A 20,445-nucleotide genomic window follows, 5' to 3' on the forward strand; every position below is an offset into this window, starting at 1 on the left:
CAGCTCTCCAGTTCATTGTAACTCTTCCAGTTATGGATCCATGGATTTCCAACTATGGATCCACATCTCCAGTCATGGATCCACACCTCTCCAACTATGGATCCACATCTCCAGTCATGGATCCACATCTCCAGTCATGGATCCACAGCTTTCCAACTATGGATCCACGCCTTTCCAACTATGGATCTACACCTCTCCAACTATGGATCCACACCTCTCCAACTATGGATCCACACCTTTCCAACCATGGATCCACAGCTTTCCAACTCTGGATGCATGCCTTTCCAACTATGGATCCACACCTCTCCAACTATGGATCCACACCTCTCCAACTATGGATCCACACCTCTCCAGCCATCCATCCACACCTTTTTGGATGACACGCCTCTGCTGAGCTCACAACCTTTTCCTTCAGATCTCCGGGATGATCCCATGGCAATATTTTTCCTTGGACCACTTGGATGTTCCCATAGTGGGATGAGATGTGGGAGCAGCCTGGCCATAGAGAGAGGACCTTGTTGTCTGCTCATTCCCAACTCCTCTCCCAGACTTTTTCCGTGCTCATAGATTGGATTATTTGCACGGCTGCTTTCTTTGGAATTCCTTTTATTCCTGGAAACAGCTCCTCCAGCACATTCCCTTCCCTGACTGACTCCATTTAGGGTTTATTTTGTGGAACTCCCAGCCAAGGGAGTTCCTTGTTTTGAGCCTTCTTGGGATTTGTGGGCAGGAAGAGGCGGGATTTGGGAACAGACTGTAAATCCCCGTTTTACAATCCCGATTTTCCCCCTGTAAATCCAGAATGCCGTGCTGCTTTCCCGGTATTCCCATCAAGTCCGTTGTTATCAGCTCTGGTTAAGCTGCTCCGTGTCTTTTGGGACTCCTAAAAAGTCATGCTGCTGGAAAAGTGGGAGCATCCAGGGATTGCTGAAATCCCTTTCCCGATTTTTAGCATCCAAATGAATCTTGCAGGGCTTGAAATGAGTTCAAAACTTCCTCAGCTTCCAGATCTTCCATCCCAAAGGAGAGTCAGCCTGAAAAATTGTATTGGGAAGGGATGAAAGGATCCTTTTTGTGCCTGAGGATCTGCCCTATGGATCAGGGATCCGGTGGGGACTTTTCCTTCCATGCATTGCTGCCTCCTGTGCAGGGACTGGAGCCTCCCTATCCTTGTAGGATATTAGGGAAAAATTCTTAATGGAAGAGGCTGTCAAGCTGTGGACAGGATTCCTGAGGAAGTGATGGATCAGGCTGGGAGAGCTGGGAATGTTCCCCTGGAGAAGGGAAGGAGCCAGGGAGAGCTGGGAGCCCCTTGCAGGGCCTAAAGGGGCTCCAGGAGAGCTGCAGAGGGACTGGGGCCAAGGGCTGGAGGGCCAGGAGGCAGGGAATGGCTTCCCAGTGGGAAAGGGGAGCTTGGGGTGGGATGTTGGGAAGGAATTGCTGGCTGGGAGGGTGGGGAGGGGCTGGGCTGGAATTGCCAGAGCAGCTGGGGCTGCCCCTGGATCCCTGGGAATGTCCAAGACCAGGCTGGGCACTGGGGCTTGGATCCACCTGGGATAGTGGGAGGTGTCCCTGCCCATGGAATGGCGTGGGAATGGGATGATCCTTAAGATCCTTCCATCCCCACCCATTCCATAATTCCACGATTCCATGATTCCATGATTCCATAATTCTGGTGCTGTCACCCGCAGCACTGATTGATCTCCCAACCCTGGAGCTGCTGCATTCCCTCTCCCATCTCCAGGTTTTCCCTACCCCCAGCAGCCACTGGGATCAGGAACATTCCATTTCCCACTCATGGATGTTGTAACATTGAGCGAGATCCCAAATCCTCACCGTGATTCCGGTTTTCCATGGGCTCTGTTTGTCCCTGGCAGGTGGCTGGTGGGACACGAGGAGAACAAGCAGAAGACGGATGTCCACTACAGATCCATGGGAGGAGAAGGGAATTTCAACTGGAGATTCGTCTTTCCCTTCGATTATCTCCCGGCAGAGCAGATGTGCCACGTGGCCAAGAAGGTGAGTTATCCTGGATGGAATTTCTACATCCCTGTGGGAATTCTGGGCTGAAAGGGGAATTTCAGACCTTCACAAGCGGAGCCGTGCAAGGCTCGGCCTTCCTGTGGTTTTGACTGTGAAATTTTGGGAATTTGGTTCAAAAATCTGCATTTGGAAGAAAAATGGGGTTGGAATTAAGGTGGTTTTTTTTGGAGAGACTCATCCCTATGGGAAAGAGTCCTCCAGGCAGGAGCAGGAAAAATATTGGAAGAAGTGTCTGAGTACTCTTGGACAACAGGGATCTTCCAAAGCTGGAGATGGCAATTCCACGGGAATGGTTTGGCGGGAACTTCTGTTTCCTATAATGGAATAACGGACGTCATGCCGTGCAAAAGCTTCCCAAAAAGGCTAAAAACTGGGAAAAGAAGGAGCTGCCTCCAAATTCCTGATGGGAACACGGGTTGGGATGTGCCACTGGGAGAAAAGCTTTGGATTCAAGGATTGGGAGTTGAAATGGATGGGATTTTTTGGATGGGATTTTGATCCCCTCATTCCTCCTCCTGCTCCTGGTGTTCCTTGGATCAGTTCGTGCAGTGGGGTGTGGGAATTCCAGGAAGGGAAGGAAACAGGAGTGGAGCTGGGCTGGGTGCATGGAATAATGCAGGGGAAAATTGGAGGATGGAAATCATGGAAATAATGGGAATTAGGGGAAATGGGACACCGAGCAATAGAGGAGGGAGAATTTAAATTTCCTTCACCTGGAGATTTAGAGGATTAAAAGGATTAAGAGGAATAATCCAATGGAAAATTCCCTGTCCCTGGCAAGGGGTGGAACTGGATCATCTTTAAGGTCCCTTCCAACCCAAACCATTCCATGATTCCGTCATTTTTTGGCTCTTTGGGATCTGTGGACAATCCAGGCTTCCTGCAGCACCTCCTGAGAGGCTCAAAGTCCTTCATCCACTAATCCTGAGCCTTCATCCCTGGATTTTGGATATCAGCAGGAATTCCTCCATGGAAAAGATGGTCAGGCACTGGAAGTGCCTGAGCTTTGGAGTGCCCATCCCTGGAGGTGTCCAAGGAATTCCTGGATGTGTCCCTCAGTGCCAAGGTGGGGATCGGGCACAGCTTGGACTCGCTGATTTTCCAACCTCAGGGATTCCATAATCCCCTCAGGATCCCCAAAACCCACCAGGATCCCCAAGCCCACTGCGATCCCCAAAATCCTCCGGGATCCCCAAAACCCACGAGGATCCCCAAAACCCACAGTGATCCCCAAAACCCACCAGGATGCCCATCCCATCTTATTTTCCATGGAACCAGCGCCTTGGCTGGGTAGATGCCGAACGAATCCCCCATCCCAGACAATTCCCAGCTTCCAAAGGCCTCCCCGGGCAGTTCCAATGATTGACAGAATCCTGCCGGGCCCATTTCACGCTTCATATCCAACAAATCCCAAGTACAGGGTGTACTACATCCAATTATCCCGCTTGGAAAAAGCCAAGACCCCGTCCATAAACCCCTTTAAGCAAATCCATCCCGCTGTGCCTATCTGGAATCTCTTCCCACCACATGGCTGCCGACGCTGGATCCGAAAATAAACACCTTGTAAAAGCTCTCCGTAAAGGCCGGAATAATGAAGGAAAAGCCGGGCGGAGCATTCCGGCTGCGGGAATTTTTTGATCTCGCCATGTGCTGTTTGAACTCCGGCTTCGTTCCTGCGCCGTAAAAATCCCGGCTGGAAAGGCAGGCGCTGGAAGGTGGAATTTCAATCAAAAGTTGGGAGTGACTGTGGCGAATTGGGAGCTGCTCAAAACCACCTGTGCCCAACTGGGCCAGGAGGGAAGGAGTTTTCCAATGGTTTTCCTTTGTTTGCTCCACACCAGAGCTCCCGGCAGTGTGGCCAGGTGGATTAGGAATCACAGAATTTATGGGATGGTTTGGCTGGGAAGGGAACTTAAAGCTCATCCAGTTCCATCCAGGGACACCTCCCACTATCCCAGGTGGATCCAAGTTCATCCCAGCCTGGCCTTGGACATTCCCAGGGATCCAGGGGCAGCCCCAGCTGCTCTGGCAATTCCAGCCCAGCCCCTCCCCACCCTCCCAGCCAGCAATTCCTTCCCAACATCCCAGCCCAAGCTCCCCTTTCCCACTGGGAAGCCATTCCCTGCCTCCTGGCCCTCCAGCCCTTGGCCCCAGTCCCTCTGCAGCTCTCCTGGAGCCCCTTTAGGCCCTGCAAGGGGCTCCCAGCTCTCCCTGGCTCCTTCCCTTCTCCAGGGGAACATTCCCAGCTCTCCCAGCCTTTCCTCACAGCAGAGCTACTCCATCCCTCTGATCATCCTGGTGCCTCTGGATCGCTCCAACAGCTCCATGTCCTTCCTGTGCTGGGAATTCCAGAGCTGGATGCAGCTCTGCAGGTCTCAACGTGTCATCCCAACCCAGACTGTGAATACTCTCCCAAAAAAACAAGGATGCCCCTGGATAAGGGGGTGTCCATGATATTTCGATCTGATGGTAACACCTGGGGTGGTTGGGAGCCTGGGAATCCAGGGAAACGCAGGAAAAACCAGGGAAACGCAGGGAAAACCAGGGAAACCCGGGGAATCCCAGATGCTGCTCTTATTCCCGCTTTTCTGAACCTTCCAACCACTTCTGGATGTTTTTCCAGAACTTTCCTGGTTGGATTAATGTCATGAGGATTTTTCTTCTCCTTCTGAGAATGAAATTTCCCCCAGTCTGAGGTTCTGAAATATATCCATGAAAAAGAAATATTCCCATCTTTGGGACAGCTCTTCTGAAAACATGGAAATGCTTTTCTAATGCTTTTCTCAGCATTCCTTTGGAATTCTCAGCTTTGTTCCTGCTTTTTTTGGTGCCATCTTTCTCTCCCAGCCCTGGACAAGCCAAGCCATGTTGGCTGCATGGGGAGAGCAGACAGCTTTTGGAATCCTGCAGGAAAACAGCTTCTGGGATGGAAAATGAGAAAATAATGGAATCTTTTAGGTTGGAAAAGCCCTCTAAGACCACCAGCTCTGCCAAGGCCACCGCTGACCGTGTCCCCAAGTGCCACATCCAGATGGCTTTTACATCATTCCAGGGATGGGCATTCCATTGTTTCCCTGGGCAGGCTGTGCATGGTTGGACAACCCTTTCCATGAAGGAATTTTCCCTAAATTCCAGCCTAAACTGGAAGTTTAAACTTTGGATTCCCAGTCTGTTGTTGGATGGGTCATGGGACAAGCAGGACAATCCGAGGTCACCTGGATGTGAATCCCGTTTTCCCAGGCACCCACTCAGGGAGGAGCTCGGCTCCCACATCCCGCAGGCACCACGGGGTGGAAAATTCATGGAGTTGATTTTGGAATGTTCAGCTTCCCGTGCCAATTCCCGCAGCAGCTGGATGTGGCTGGAAAATCTGGATCTGGGAAGTTTTTTAGGGCAGGAAAGGATTGACATGGAATGTCGGAGCAAACGGCTTTTCCATGAATGCTGTGTCCAGTTCTGGGATTCTCATGGACACGGAGGGACTGGAGCGTGTCCAGGGAAGGCAATGGAGCTGGAAAGGGCTGGAGCACCTGGAAAAGCTGAGGGAGCTGGGCAAGGGGCTCATCCCAGAGAAAAGAGGGATCGAGGGAACCTTGTGGCTCTGCACAACTTCCTGAAAGGTTGGAGCCGGATGGGAGTTGGGATCTGATCCCAGAGAACAACAGGAAGAGGGAACGGCCTCAGGCTGTGCCAGGGGAGGCTCAGGTTGGACATCAGCAGGAATTTCCTCATGAAAAGGGTGCTCAGGCCTTGGAATTGCTCAGGGAACTTTGGAGTGCCCATCCCTGGAGGTGTCCAAGGAATTCCTGGACATGGCACTCAGTGCCAAGGTGGGGATCGGGCACAGCTTGAACTCGCTGATCCTGGAGGATTTTCCAACCTCAGGGATTCTGGAGTATCCAAGGAGTGTTCCTGCATGTCCAGGACTCCCAAATTCCTTCAGGATAAGACTGAAATGGGGCTTTTTGGGAGCAAACCCCTTCTCCTTCCCAAAAATCATATTTGCTCCTTTGTATTCCGGAGCACATTCACAATCCAGGAGAAATGCAGCCCTGCCAACACTTTCCTGGGAATCAGAGCCGATCTTTTCCCTGTCTTCCCTGCTGCTTTATCCACGAAAATCCATAAAATATTCCTGAGCCTCCCCTCTCTCCCCCCTTCTCCGGAAAAACAAACCCCAAACGATAATTTCAGCCCTTTTTCCCCACGGCTTGGACAAGGCTGGGATATAAATTTCATGCTCCGTGTTGTTTTTATAGGGAATGTTCGGGGCTCGATTTAATCATAGGAGCGAATTTCACGCTGCCTTGAAAGGGACCCATAAACTTCGCTCGGCATCAAATTCCCCCTTCCAAGTTCCCAATTCCTTTTCCTGCCTTTCCAGTGGAGCTCTGGGTGTCCCCGGCTTGACAGGGCTTGGAGCAGGGAGGTTTTGCCTCCAGCCAAATGATATTTTATGGTGTTTTTCCATAAAAAAACCCCAGGAAAGATGGAGATATGGAGCATTGAATTCCCACCTGGAAAGGGTTGAGCCCCACCTGAGTTATCCCTGGAATGGCGGGATGTTGTTCTGAGGGATTGGGATGCAGAGGGTGCGGGGAACATCCAGTAGCCAAGGTTTTGTTCCCTTTTTCCTTGGACATTGCAGTGGGAAGGAGGGAAGGTGGGATCCTGAAGTCTGCTGGGTTTGCCAGCAGTTCCATGGAATTGTGGAAGGGTTTGGAATGGTTTGGACCTCAAAGCCCATCCCAGTCCGCCCAGGGACACCTCCCACTATCCCAGATGGATCCAAGCCCCGATGTTCAACCTGGCCTTGGACATTCCCAGGGATCCAGGGGCAGCCCCAGCTGCTCTGGAAATTCCAGCCCAGCCTCTCCCCTCCCTCCCAGCCAGCAATTCCTTCCCAACATCCCATCCAACCTTTCCTTCAGCTTCAGGCCTTTATCCTGAGGGACACTGATCCAGTTGGGATGGGTGGGAGATGATCCCAAGTGCAAGGTTTTCCTCAAATTCGGCTCCGGGTGGATGGAATGGGGCAAAGAGAAATTCCAATGAATCCTTGCGAAGTTGCATCAACCCTGTCAGGAGAGTGGGATGTTCCTGGAGCATGGACAGGTCCATGGAATGTGGGAGTGATGGGATCAACCTCTGAGCTGGGGATTCACTGGGAAGAAGAAGCACCTGCGGGACATGGAGCTCGTGGAAGCTGCCTTCCCAGGGAATATTCCAACCGGGAAACAAGATGGTCTTGAAGGTCTCTTCCAGTCCAAACCAGTCCAGAATTCCATATATTTCCCCCTTTTCCAAGCCAAGCTTAGATGGGCACCTGGATTTCTCCAGGAAGGGACCATCCAAAGGAGCTCATGGTGTTTCGATCACCTTGGACATCTTGGATCTTCCACCACCTTGGAACTTTTCCAGCCCCTCCTGAGGTCATCCCTGCTTTCTTATCCATGGATCCATGGCTCCTGGATCCCTGTGGATCCCTTCTTTCCCCAGTTTCTGGGAGAGGGAAGAATCACCATCAACTCTTCCCCCTTTTTAAGCAGTTTTAATTCAAACCAGCTGAAAAAGCTGGGAAAAATCCCCCTGGATAAACATCCCCCTGGATAAACATCCATCCCAATCAACTGCAACCAGTGGAGGGGAGAGAGGGAACTTTCCATGGACTTCATTTGGGATTTCTGGATTATCCAATATCTCAAATGCATCCATAAAATGCTCCAATGCAAAATTCCTGGCACGTTTTCCCAAAGCCGGGCAGGGAACGGAGCGAAATTGAAACACAACCAGCCAGGGGGATCTCTTAAAGTGAATCCAATGGGATTGAAGTGCCCACGGACTCCCAGCTGGAATATTTATGTTCTTATGGAATGTGACACATTCATCCCCCCTTTTTTTAATTTAATATTGGATGAAATAATGAATCCGAGTCTTGCGGTGAATTTATGGACGGATGAATAACCCCGGAGTTTCCTGGTTTTAATTAAAATCCCGTCATTTCTGACACTTCCAGGAGGAATTGCCACTGGGACACCCTCGGAGGGGTGTCAGGAATCCCGCTGGGATTTTCCTCCTCTTTGCTGGAGCCAGGAATAACAATCCCATCAATCCCTCGGCTTTATATGGGATTTTGTCCTTCTCCTTTATCCTAATACTCCTTTTTGGACAGCAGGAGGAATTTTTCTATGGAAAGGGTGGTCAGGCTTTGGAAGTGCCCAGGGAGCTTTGGATTCCCCATCCCTGGAGGTGTCCAAGGAATTCCTGGATGTGGCACTCAGTGCCAAGGTGGGGATCGGGCACAGGTTGGACTTGACGATCGTGGAGGTCTTTTTCAGCCTCAGGGATTCTGGGATTCTTTGTCCTAACTCCCAGGCATCCCAAAAATCGGTGTTAGATCCCTGTTGGAAAAAAATCCTGGTTTTACACACGGAAATAGCGACGCTGATGCCGCTTCCCAGGTGGTGGGTATTCCTTACTCTGGGGTGCAGGACGGATGGATGACTTGGGAATGTTCCCCTGGAGAAGGGAAGGAGCCAGGGAGAGCTGGGAGCCCCTTGCAGGGCCTAAAGGGGCTCCAGGAGAGCTGCAGAGGGATTTGGGATAAGGGATTTGGGCCAGGAGGCAGGGAATGGCTTCCCAGTGGGAAAGGGGAGCTTGGGGTGGGATGTTGGGAAGGAATTGCTGGCTGGGAGGGTGGGGAGGGGCTGGGCTGGAATTGCCAGAGCAGCTGGGGCTGCCCCTGGATCCCTGGCAGTGCCCAAGGCCAGGATGGATGAGGCTTGGAGCACCCAGTGTGATACCAGCAGATTTCCTGGGATACCATGGAATCTTCCTTTCCATATCCCACGAATAAATTCAGGAGCTGCAGGTGGCCTGAAGGTGGGACTGGGATTTGCTGGGCTCAGGTTGTCCCACTGCCGGTGATAGACCTGGGAGCAGATTGGAGCCATGGTGGATCCAGAAGGGAAGGGATCTGTGGGAATTCTCTGCCAGAAGTCCTGACTGAAGTGTAAATCCGGTATTTTTCCATGAATTACGAGGAAGGTGAAGTTTGGCAGCGCTGGCACTCGATGCTCATCACTCTCTTTACCTTGGAATCACCATCCTTGGAATTGTGGGAATGTTATGGTGTCAATCCTAGGGATCCTGTTTGGGAACGCCTTTTCCTAAATGGAATTAAATTAATTAAATAAAGTCAATTAAATGAATTTTAATCATTAAATTAAATCATAAACTGTTGACAACACCTTCCAAAACCATCTTGTTTTTTCCACTGATTATCGGTAGCCAAGAGTTTTCTGGAGCCTGTGGTCCTGCAGATCTAGAGCAGGACACTCCAGGAATTCCAGGATTTCCAGGAGATGGGAGGAGCCAGGCTCTGCCCAATTCTCCTGATGAATCTTTCATTTTCCCATGGTTCCTTTCCTGGCGTGATTTTAGGAACACTTCTGGAGCTTGGATAAGACGGAAAACAAGATCCCACCCCAGCTGATCCTCCAGATCTGGGACAACGACAAGTTCTCCTTCGATGACTATTTGGGTAAGTTGGGAATTTTAGGATCCATCCCCAAAAAAAGGGGAAAATCACTGGCACAGGTTGTCTGGAGAAGCCGTGGATGTCCCATCCCTGGAAATGTCCAAGGCCAGGCTGGACGTGGCTTGGAGCAACCTGGGACAGTGGAAATTGGGAGTTTGGATTGAGATGGTTGGAGTGGCCCAAGCTCCATCGGATCAGGGAAGATTCCATGTTGTAAGGGTTGTCCCACTGAGATGTCTCACCTGGAATGTTCTTCCTTGCAGGATCCATCCAGATGGATCTCAACAGGATGCCCAAGCCTGCCAAGACAGCAGAGAAGTGTTCCTTGGATCTCGTGGATGATTCCCTGTCCTTGGGCCGCTCCGTGTCCCTCTTCGAGCAGAAAACCGTCAAGGGCTGGTGGCCCTGTGTCGCTGAGCAGGACCAGAAGAAGATCCTGGCGGTAAAGTGGCCTCTCCATGTTTTTCCTTGGATCCTTCACTCCAATTCCCATCCCTGGAAGTGTCCAAGGCCAGGTTGGATGAGGATTGGAGCACTCTGGGATAGCAGAAGGTGCCCATGGCATGAGGTGGGACTGGATGGGCTTTAAATCCCTTCCCAAGCCAAACCATTCCAGAATTCCCTGAAAGCTTTGAGGAGATCCAAGCCAGGGCAAGAAATTCCATTTCCTACTGGAGATTTCGTGGATCCAGCTGGACCATCCGTGGCTGGCTGGAATTTTCCAGCACGATGCCAAGGAATGAGCGATTTTATGGGATTTTCACCATGGTTTTTGGAATGTGCCACCAAAATCACAACTATTTCCAATGATTCTGTGTCCCAAGCACCAGGAGAAAATTCCAGCTGTCCCAGTGATCATTTTAAAGGTTTCTGGGCTCCTGTTCCAGGTTTTGGTGACTGTTCCATCCAGGTGAGGGAATCCAGCCGGGAACTGGGTCATTCAACCAAAAAATCCTGAGCTGGTTCCAGGGAAATCAGGAATCAGGGAATCAGGAAAGCCTGGATGTGGCATCAGTGATGATCAGTCACAACTTGGGCTTGATCCCAGAGGTTTTTCCAACCTCAGTGATCCTGGGATTCTGTGGTTGCCCAAATTAGGGTGTCACTGACATTTGGGATTTCCTGGAGTATATCCAGTGCCAGGTGAGGGATTTCTGGAATCCTGGGATCCTCGTGGTCATTGTTGGGAGTGGTTTGGTTGTGCTCAAAGGATATTTTCTCTCTCCAATCCCTATTTCCTATCCCATGTCCATTCCTCAATCCCTATTTTTCATCCCACACTCATTCCTCCTCTTTCCACCTTTTATTTTAGGACAATAAATCAGTTTTTGTTTAACCCATCCAGGGCAAACTGGAGATGACTTTGGAAATTGTGGCAGAACAGGAGCACGAGGAGCGTCCGGCCGGGATGGGAAGGGATGAGCCAAACATGAACCCCAGGCTGGAGGATCCCAAGTAAGAACATCCCGAATGGAAAAGCAACCACCAGGGCATGGAGTTCATGGGAATTCTGGGTTTCCAGTTGGGGAGAACTGGGCTGAACTGGGTTTGCACCTGGGTAGGATCCAGTCTGAACTGGTGAGGACTGGGAGGGAGGGCTGGAGGACCAATCCAGTGGGATTGGGAGGCTGGTCTGGAGCACCAATCCAGTGGGATTGGGAGGCTGGTCTGGACCATGAATCCAGTGGGACTGGGAGGTTGGTCTGGAGCACCAATTCAGTTGCACTGGGAGACCGGTCTGGACCACCAAGGAGGACATTGGTGGGATGTATCCAGAAGGATGGAAGAGCTGAGACCTTCCAAGGGGATTGGGAAGCTGGTCTGGACCATGAATCCAGTGGGATTGGGAGGTTGGTCTGGACCACCAAGGAGAACATTGGTGGGACATACCTGGAAGGATGGAGGAACTGACACATTCCAGAGAATTGGGAAACTGGTCTGGACCACAAATCCATTGGGATTGGGAGGCTGGTCTGGACCATGTGTCCAGTGGGACTGGAGCACAAAGGAGGACACTGGTGGGACATCCAGAGGGAGGGAGGAGCTGAGACAATCCAGTGAGATTGGGAGGCTGGTCCAGACCACCAAGGTGGATGGGATTGAGGATCCGGGAGAATGAAATCCTGGGATCACCTCCCCTTTCCTTGGCTCCAGGCGCCCCGAGACCTCCTTCCTGTGGTTCACGTCCCCGTACAAGACCCTGAAGTTCATCCTGTGGCGCCGCTACAAGTGGGTGCTGATCCTGGCCATCCTCCTCTTCATCCTGCTGCTTTTCCTGGGAATCTTCGTCTACGCCTTCCCGGTACGGAGCGGGTGGGAGAGGACAGGGATTGGCCGAGGTCTGAGGGGTGATGGATGCAGGGGGATGAAAAATCCCGTACTGAGGGACACAATGGGTTAAAAAGGGACTTTTTTTGGGGATTTGGGATCCTCATGAGAAAGACATGGAGATGCTGGAGCATGTCCAGGGATGGGAATGGAGTTGGGAAGGGGCTGGAGCACCAGGAGTGGCTGAGGGAGCTGGGAAGGGGCTCATCTTGGAGAAAAGTGGGATCCAGGGGACCTTCTGGCTCTCCACAATTCCCTGAAAGGTTGGAGCCAGGTGGGAGTTGGGATCTGCTCCAGGGAAGAACAGGCCAAGAGGGAACGGCCTCCAGCTGTTCCAAGGGAATTTTAGGTTGGATATTAAGGAAAATTCCTCATGGAAAGCGATGTCCAGCCCTGGAGCAGTGGTGGAGTCCCCATCCATGGAATTATTCCAAAAACATCTGGATGTGACACTTGAGGACATGGATAATGATGAACAAGGGTTGGTGCTCTTTTCCAACCTCAACAATTCCATGATATCAGGAATGCTGGTGATCCCAAAAAACCACGGGAAGGTCATTCCTGGGGTATCCTCAGCAACACAAAGTGCTGGCACTGGAACAGATCCCGAGGCTTTCTGGGATGCTGAGGGAAAAATCAGGGATAGCTTTGCCTGCCTTGATTCCCTTCGGCGAAATTCCATGGAGCTTTGGATTTGTCCTCAGAATTAATGAGGATGGGACAGGGCTGGAGTGGTGCTGGGCCTGTGGAAAGCTCTTCATTCCAGAAAAATCCTGGCACGGCTTTGGGAATGCTCCAGGACCCCTTTCCAAAGGGGCAGAACAGGCAATGTCCCGGATTTCATGGGATCATGGATAAAGGAGCTGTAGGGATACATGGCCAGGGATTGGGTGGTGAATCCATGAGATTTGTGGGAAGCAGAGAACGGGGAAGGAGCAGCAGGATCCAGAGGAGAGGAGGAGGCTCCAGAAAATCAGGGAAAAGCTGGGAATGCTTCCCACTGGTCGGACACTGGGCTGGTGCTGGTGGATGGGGCCAAATTTATTCCAAAGATTGGAAGAGATGGGAATTTCTCTTAAAAACTTTTGTGAAGAACAACCAAAATCCAGGAATGACTCCCGTCATTGTTGAATTCTGGGATGGGACCTTAAAGAGCATCCTATGACCAGGAATTTTTACTGGGAAAAGGGAAAATCCAATTTTTTCCTGTGTTTTGGGCTTTCTCCCATTCTTTTTAGTGGGAAAGTGGCTTTTAATTCCTTGTCCCTGCAGGTTGGGTTGGAAGCTTGGCCATCCCTGGATTTAGCCGTGTCCCGTATCCCTAAAAATGCATCAACTTCCAATGGTTCCCTCATTTTTCCAATCATTCCCTTATTTTACCAATGATTCCCATGTTTTTCCAATGGTTTCAGTGTTTTTCCAATGGTTCCCTTATATTTCCAGTGGTTCCCTCATTTTTCCAATCATTCCCTTATTTTAATGATGATTCCCTCATTCTTCCAACGGTTCCCTCTTTTTTCCAATGGTTCCCTCTTTTCCTTCCAATGATTCCCATGTTTTTCCAATGGTTCCCTTATTTTTCCAGTCATTCCCTTATACTTCCAATGATTCCCTTATTTTTCCAGTGATTCTCTTATTTTTCCCAATGATTCCCATATTTTTCCAGTGGTTCCCTCATTTTCCCAATAATTCCCATATTTTTCCAGTGGTTCCCTTATTTTTCCAATGATTCCCTTATTTTCCCAATGATTCCCGTATTTTTCCAGTGGTTCCCTTATTCTTCCAATGATTCCCTTATTTTTCCAGTGATTCCCATATTTTTCCATCTTTCCAGAACTACGCTGCTATGAAGCTGGTGAAACCTTTCAACTGAAGCTGCTCCCCTGCCTGCCTGGGAATTTTGGGAAGGAATTGTGGCTCTGGAAGCGGAGAAGGAACAACCTCATCCAGGCCTCTGGCAGCTGCCAAAGACTCTGCTTCCCTGCTGTGGAATTCCGCCTGGGAAGCGTCGCGTAACCAAAGCTTCCACCAAAATATTCCGGATTTTTCAGCCTTCCCAGTTTTTATTTGAGTTTTCCTGCTGCTCTGGTTGGTAAATCCCAAATTCCAGCACAAATCCGAGGAAGGCGGGGAAAGGATCTTTCCATCCCTGAGTTGGGAATGTGCGGAAGATCCTCAGGATTTGGGATTTGCTGCCCTGAGCAGCCAAAATCCCACGGATTCCAAGCACTTTTTGCTCTCTGATCCAGCCTCAGTTTCCCTTTCCCTGTATTATCCCATTTACGTATTGGAAACCTATGGAAAATAAGTTGGAGAACCAAAATCCCTGAAATGGCACATCGCATTCCCAAAGCCAAAACCATGGGAATGGGAAAGGCTGCGGTGCAAAACCTGGGATTTGGAGTTGGTGCTCCGCAAAATCCCAACTCCTCCTGGATTTTGAGGCCTGTGCATTCCCGCTCATGGAATTTTGGATCCGGTTTTTCCTTGGAGCTGCTCCACAATCCCACAGGTCTCCTATTCCAAGTGGGAGAGGAATCCCAGGAGAAGCTGGGCTTTGATTTCCTCTTCTCCAACTGCCTGCAACTCCCCAGCCACATTTTTGGGAATTCTTGGTCTTTTTAATATCAGTGTTTGCAGAATCCCAGAATCCCTGAGGTTGGAAAAGACCTTTGGGATCAGCGAGTCCAAGCTGTGCCCGATCCCCACCTTGGCACTGAGGGACACATCCAGGAATTCCTTGGACACCTCCAGGGATGGGGAATCCAAAGCTCCCTGGGCACTTCCAAGGCCTGAGCGCCCTTTCCATGAGGAAATTCCTGCTGATGTCCAACCTGAGCCTCTCCTGGGGTGACCTGAGTCCATTCCCTCTTTTCCTGTTTTTCCCTGGGAGCAAATCCCAACTCCCACCTGGCTCCAAATTTTCAGGGAATTGTGCAGAGCCAGAAGGTCCCCCTGATCCTGCTTTTCTCCAGGCTGAGCCTCCCACTAATATTCCTTTAGAATCAGTCATTTTTCCTCGTATTCCCTAAGATTCTTATGGAAAACATCCCAACTTGGACTCGCCGCTGCCGGGCGTAAATGGAGCGGAAAACCTGTCCCGGGATGGGATCTGTTTTCCGAACAAATCCATGAGCCACAACCTGCTCGGCCTCCCATGGATCCGATGGGAATGCTGGGACATTCCCTCTGTTTGCTGTTCCCTCCTCCTGTCCTTGGAGCGGGATGATCCCGTGGGATGCAGCATTTGGGGTCTTGTGACCTTGGCAGGGTTGGACTTGAGCTCAGAGGTCTTTCCCACACTGGATGGTTCCATAATTCCATGATTCCCAGGCTTTTCCAGCTCTGGGAGGATGTTGATCCGCACAGCCTTGAATTCTCATCCCGCAAGGAATCAGCTCCCATTTTTCCACTGCAAAAATCCTGTCAAGATCCAGCTGTTCTGGCACCTTTGCTGATCCGCGATCTTCCCCGTCTGTCCTTCAGCAGGATGAGACTTATCCTTGATTCCATGTTTTCCTTGGAGCTGTGGCTGCTCCAAACGAGCAAGGAGCTGGGAAAAGTGATCCCGAGGGACAAACTGTGCTCCTGGCCCGCTTCAGCCAGGATTTTAAGCCTGCTCTTAAAAAATAGGGAAAACCAGCCAAATTGCTTTGTTGGATTGGGATGTAATCCATGGGGGATTAAATCCCGGGGTACTCATTGTAACAGCTCCTGGATTGCACAAGGCAATCCTTCTCCATGTTTTCCACTCGGAAAAAGCATGGATTTGGGATTTATAGGGATTTATAACCCTATGCCTGCTGCTGAGCTTTGGCTGATCCATGGCCCTTTCCCAAAAGTCGGAGCGGAGGAATCGGCTCTGGATTTGCACATCCCAGGGCGGAGGTTTCATTTTCCATCGTTAAATGCTTCGTTATCCTTCAGTTTTTCCCTAAAAGCTTCCCAACCTCATTCCCACCTCCATCCCTGTTTATAGCCACAATCAAACCACTGGGATTCGCTCCAGTTTTCCAGACGTTTTATTATCCTGGAGGATTTGAGGAGCCGAGGACAAAAGTTGCTTCTGTTTGGCCCTTGCTGGGATTGGGAGTTTGGATTTGATGGGAATGTTGGTCCCAGCACCTTTCCCACCAGGCTCTAGCTGTGCCAGAGGGAATCTGGACATTCCCTGAGTGCTCTCCTGGGATCCACAGCGGGAATGCAGGTCCAACATCTCTTGGATTTGCAGGGACTCTGGGATTTCCCATCCTGGTGTCATTCCCCATGATCCCGACTTAGGTCCCAACCAAAATCTTGGAGTCAAGAGCCCCAAATGGATGCACGATCCATGTTGGAATGCCAAACGTGGAATGGTCATCCCCCATCCCATTGGGTACGCCGCTGGCTATCCCAGGAATCAAAATCCATCCACGGGTTACCTTTGGAATGTCCAAGACCAGGTTGGAGAACAATTGGAACCACCTGGGGTAGTGGAAGGTGTCCCTGCCTGGAATGGGATGGGCTTGAAGCTCTGGGATTCACTCCAGAGACACTTCCAGTGGGAAATCCTATTTTATTCCCAGAATTCCCCTGGCAAACCTGGGTCAGCAGGGATAGGAGAGGAGGATCCAGGGCATCCAATTCCATAAGGACAGGGATTTCCATAAGGAAATCCATGCTCCCAGTCCAGTTCTCATGCCAAGAGGATTCCGTGGGATTCCAGTGGGTAAATTCAGGTTGGAGCATCCGGAAAAACCAACTCCATCCCATTTCTTTCCCCTGAACAGCCACATCCAGCTCCAGTTGTGTCTCCTCCAAATCCAGGCAGGAGCTATAGAAAGAATTCCCTGAGGCTTTCGGTTGTCCAGGGAATTGGCTGGAATCTGTTCTGGATCACCTGTGCCTGCCTTATCCGCAATAATGCCCAAAGCACTGTGACTCCCAATGAAATGCTCTGAAACCTTCCCGTTCCCGGTGTTTTCATTGTGGGGATGGAATTGCGCCTCCTCTTGGGAGTGGGAATGGGAAAATCGGGATTGTTCAACCCAGAGAAGGGAAGGATCCCGGGAGCTCCCTTCATTATTTCCATGTTGGGAATTTTATTGGCAGGAAAGGTAAACAAATAACATTTGTTGCCCTAAAATCCACATTCCACCCCTGTTTTCCCGTTTTTTCCGAGACTGGCTTCTGTTTGTCCCGCATCCCGTGGCCACATGGAAGGGATGGAGATGCTGGAATATTTCGGATCCCTGGCTTTTTGGATAAGGTTTGGGTTTGGAATGAGGGTGGGAAAAAGGGATTTTGCGGAAAATGCTTTAGGGGGCTTCATGATTGACCATTCCCAGAGAAGTTGTGGATGTCATCCCTGGAAGTGCCTGAGGCCAGGCTGGACACTGGGGCTTGGAGCAACTGGGATAGTGGGAGGTGTCCCTAAACATGGATGGGGTGGGAATGGGATGGGATTTAAGGTCCATTCCATCCCAAAGCATTCCAAGGGATTCTGGAGCCCCTGTGCTCTGGATCAGGCTGGGAGAGCTGGGAATGTTGCCCTGGAGAAGGGAAGGAGCCAGGGAGAGCTGGGAGCCCCTTGCAGGGCCTAAAGGGGCTCCAGGAGAGCTGCAGAGGGACTGGGGCCAAGGGCTGGAGGGCCAGGAGGCAGGGAATGGCTTCCCAGTGGGAAAGGGGAGCTTGGGCTGGGATGTTGGGAAGGAATTGCTGGCTGGGAGGGTGGGGAGGGGCTGGGCTGGAATTGCCAGAGCAGCTGGGGCTGTTCCTGGATCCCTGGGAATGTCCAAGGCCAGGCTGGACACTGGGGCTTGGATCCACCTGGGATAGTGGGAGGTGTCTCTGACATGGAATGAGGTGGAACGGGATGATCCTAAAGTCCCTTCCATCCCCACCCATTCCATGATTCCAGGATTCCCTGCCCATGCATGGAATTTAATTGCCAAATGTTCCGCTGCTCGAGAGCTTCCCTGATCCCTGATTTCCTCAGCTTGATGCTGGGAGTAATTCCAGCCTGGAATTACGAAGTGTGGCAGCTCCTTTGGGACCATCCTGACACAACGACCCTGTTGTGTTCCCATTCCCTGGGCTCAGCCCCAGGAGTTGGAGGAGCTGGAAAACTTCCATCCCACACTGGGGCTGAACTCCCTAAATCTCCAGCAGCCATCCCAAAACACCCTGGGAATGAGCTGGATGGATTTTTCTCCTCCATAATAACAATTTTCCAGGCAGTGCCTGGATTTATTCGCTCTGAAGGGAGAGTTTTCCACCCACGGATTGTGCTGGAGCATTTGGAAAGGAGGGAGGTAGCACAGGGAGAGGGGGATGAGAGGTGGGATCCAGGTCAAGCCCTTCCATAAATTTTTTTGGGAGCCATTGGCAGCCGGATTTGTTGGTTTAACCCCTGCAGAACCCGTGGGCTCCTCTCATTCCCTGGAACACGGATCCAATGGGATGCTCCCTAAAAAACACCATTGTGGCTTCCTGGCTCCCAAATCCCTCAATCTTTCTATGGGAAGGTGGAGATTTCCCTGGATTTCAGCTGTGACTTCAGGCCTGACCCCTTCAGGCTTTCCCAGGATGGTGATTCCCAGTGCTGGAATGTTCCCCCTGGAAGAGGCAGCCATGGAGAAGGTGGTGATGAATTTAAAGGTGGATTGATAACCTGAAATTCCTATTGGCTTTTTCTGTGGATAACCCCGTGTTGTGGGACAGCTGCAGTTGGGATTCATCCCAGAAAAGCCAAAACCCCGGGATTGAGGGATGATTTGTGGGGTCTGGAGGAGACTCCCAAGAAATGAGCCGTGAAACTGCTCCGGGTTTGTCTCCATCCCGAATCCGCTTCCAGAGGAAAATGAGCTTTATTTGTCCCGTCTGCTTTTCCCATCCCCATCCCAGCCTTCCCAAAGAACCAATCCCTGAAATGCGCAGGGTATTCTTATCCCTTATAAAAAAAAAGGGGGAGAAAGGCTATGGATGCATCCAGGGTTTTATTCCAGCTGGAGCAGCAGCTGAGGTTGGATTTGGCCTGGATCTTCCCTGGCAGTCAGAAATTTTCCATGATCCTTCATCTTCCCAAGCTGTCCCAGAATCACAGAATCACGGAATGGGTCAAGGAAGGGACCTTAAAGCTCCTCCTGTTCCATGGGATCCATGATCCTTCGTCTTCAAGCCTGCTCAGGCCATGGAATTCTGACTTCTGGGAAAGGTTTAGTGGGTATTTGGGATATTGGGTTGAATCATGGAATGGTTTGGGATGGAATGGACCTTCCATCCCAAAACCATCCAGAACCTTCCACTATCCCAGGGTGCTCCAAGCCTTGTCCAACCCAGCCTTGGACACTTCCAGGGATGGGGAACCCAGAACCTCCCTGGAGAACAGGATTTTGAAGGTTGCGTTTGGAGATCTTTTCCAACTTTTAGGATTCCCTGAGTGCTCCTCTTTGGCCTTTGGGATGAATCCCGGGAGATTCCCTGGCCCTTGGCTGCTCCATCCCTGCCTTGGAGCGGTGTCAGCATTCCTTGTCCAATGGGTTGAACATCAGGAATTTCCGTGCTTGGCAACCTTTGCCATGAAGGAATTCTTCCTGATATCCAATGTAAACTTCCCCCGGCGCCGTTCCCTTTGCCTTCCCTTTGCTTTCCCTTCTTTTTTGGTCTTTTCCCGCTTTTCCCTCCATCCTCTCCTTCTTTTCCACTGGTGGTTTGTATCCAGGCCTCATCCCAATCCAGCATCCCGGGAAGGGATGGGAATTACAGCCTGACCAATTAGGGAAGGCTTGGCTCTCCCAAATCCGGCCTTTTTCTCCCTCTTTTTCCTTCTTCCCAGAAGTCGTGAGAATGAAATTCATCTGTTCTCCCACCTCAGTGTTGGGATTTCCTGGAGGTTTTCCCTGGAAACGGAATAATCCCATATTTATGAAAATGATGGAGCCAGGGCACTTTAACTGGATGGAATTCCTGGGGCCGGCAGAGGAGGGAGAAGCCTCTTCATCCCTGTTTTTTCCACCTTTTGGAGCAGAATCCAAAGGCTGCGCTTCTGTCCCAAGCAAAAAAAGACAAATAGGATTTGGTGGGTATGGAAAAGTGGGAAAAAGAAATCCCAGGACGAGCCAGAGATTTACAATTCCTCTTTGCCAATGAAAACAACCGGAAGAATCATCCGCTGGAAAATCCATGGCTGGAAAACAAAGCCTGGATTCATTGTCATCCTCTATGGATAACAGGGAACAATTGGGATGAGTCACTTCCAAGGGGTGGGAATGGCCTTGGAGCTTCCCAGTGACCCCAAAGAGGGACAGGCAGGTCATTGGAGAGGTTTGGAGCTCTCCGTGCTGGAATGCTGGGAAGAGATCATCCCTGTTTTCACCTTGGGAGCTGGGAGCAATGGGAGTTGGGAGCCTCCAAATCATTCCTGGTTTTTTTTTTCAGGAATTGTGCAATCCGAGGAAAAGCAAATAGAACGATAATACAAAGGCAGGTTGGATTTTATTTCTATTTTCCAGTTGTCTGAAAAATCAGGGATTGGGAATTCCATGATTTCCTTT

At 50.7% G+C, this 20,445-nt stretch overlaps 1 protein-coding gene across 5 annotated transcripts in view; it reads left to right on the forward strand.

The window, feature by feature from the left end:
• Positions 1-16,857, forward strand: part of DYSF (dysferlin) — an 80,980-nt gene extending 64,123 nt beyond the window's left edge. For all 5 annotated transcript variants that reach the window (XM_069014842.1, XM_069014845.1, XM_069014840.1 and 2 more), the window contains 6 exons: positions 1,878-2,019; positions 9,487-9,586; positions 9,847-10,025; positions 10,929-11,038; positions 11,738-11,885; positions 13,746-16,857. In XM_069014842.1, coding sequence (XP_068870943.1) covers positions 1,878-2,019; positions 9,487-9,586; positions 9,847-10,025; positions 10,929-11,038; positions 11,738-11,885; positions 13,746-13,784 — 718 coding nt within the window. In that variant the 3' untranslated portion in view covers positions 13,785-16,857. The remainder of the gene's footprint in view (positions 1-1,877; positions 2,020-9,486; positions 9,587-9,846; positions 10,026-10,928; positions 11,039-11,737; positions 11,886-13,745) is intronic.
• Positions 16,858-20,445: the final 3,588 nt, after the last annotated feature.

This window comes from Aphelocoma coerulescens, chromosome 4 (assembly GCF_041296385.1).
Source record: "Aphelocoma coerulescens isolate FSJ_1873_10779 chromosome 4, UR_Acoe_1.0, whole genome shotgun sequence".
Taxonomy (NCBI): Eukaryota; Metazoa; Chordata; class Aves; order Passeriformes; family Corvidae; genus Aphelocoma; species Aphelocoma coerulescens.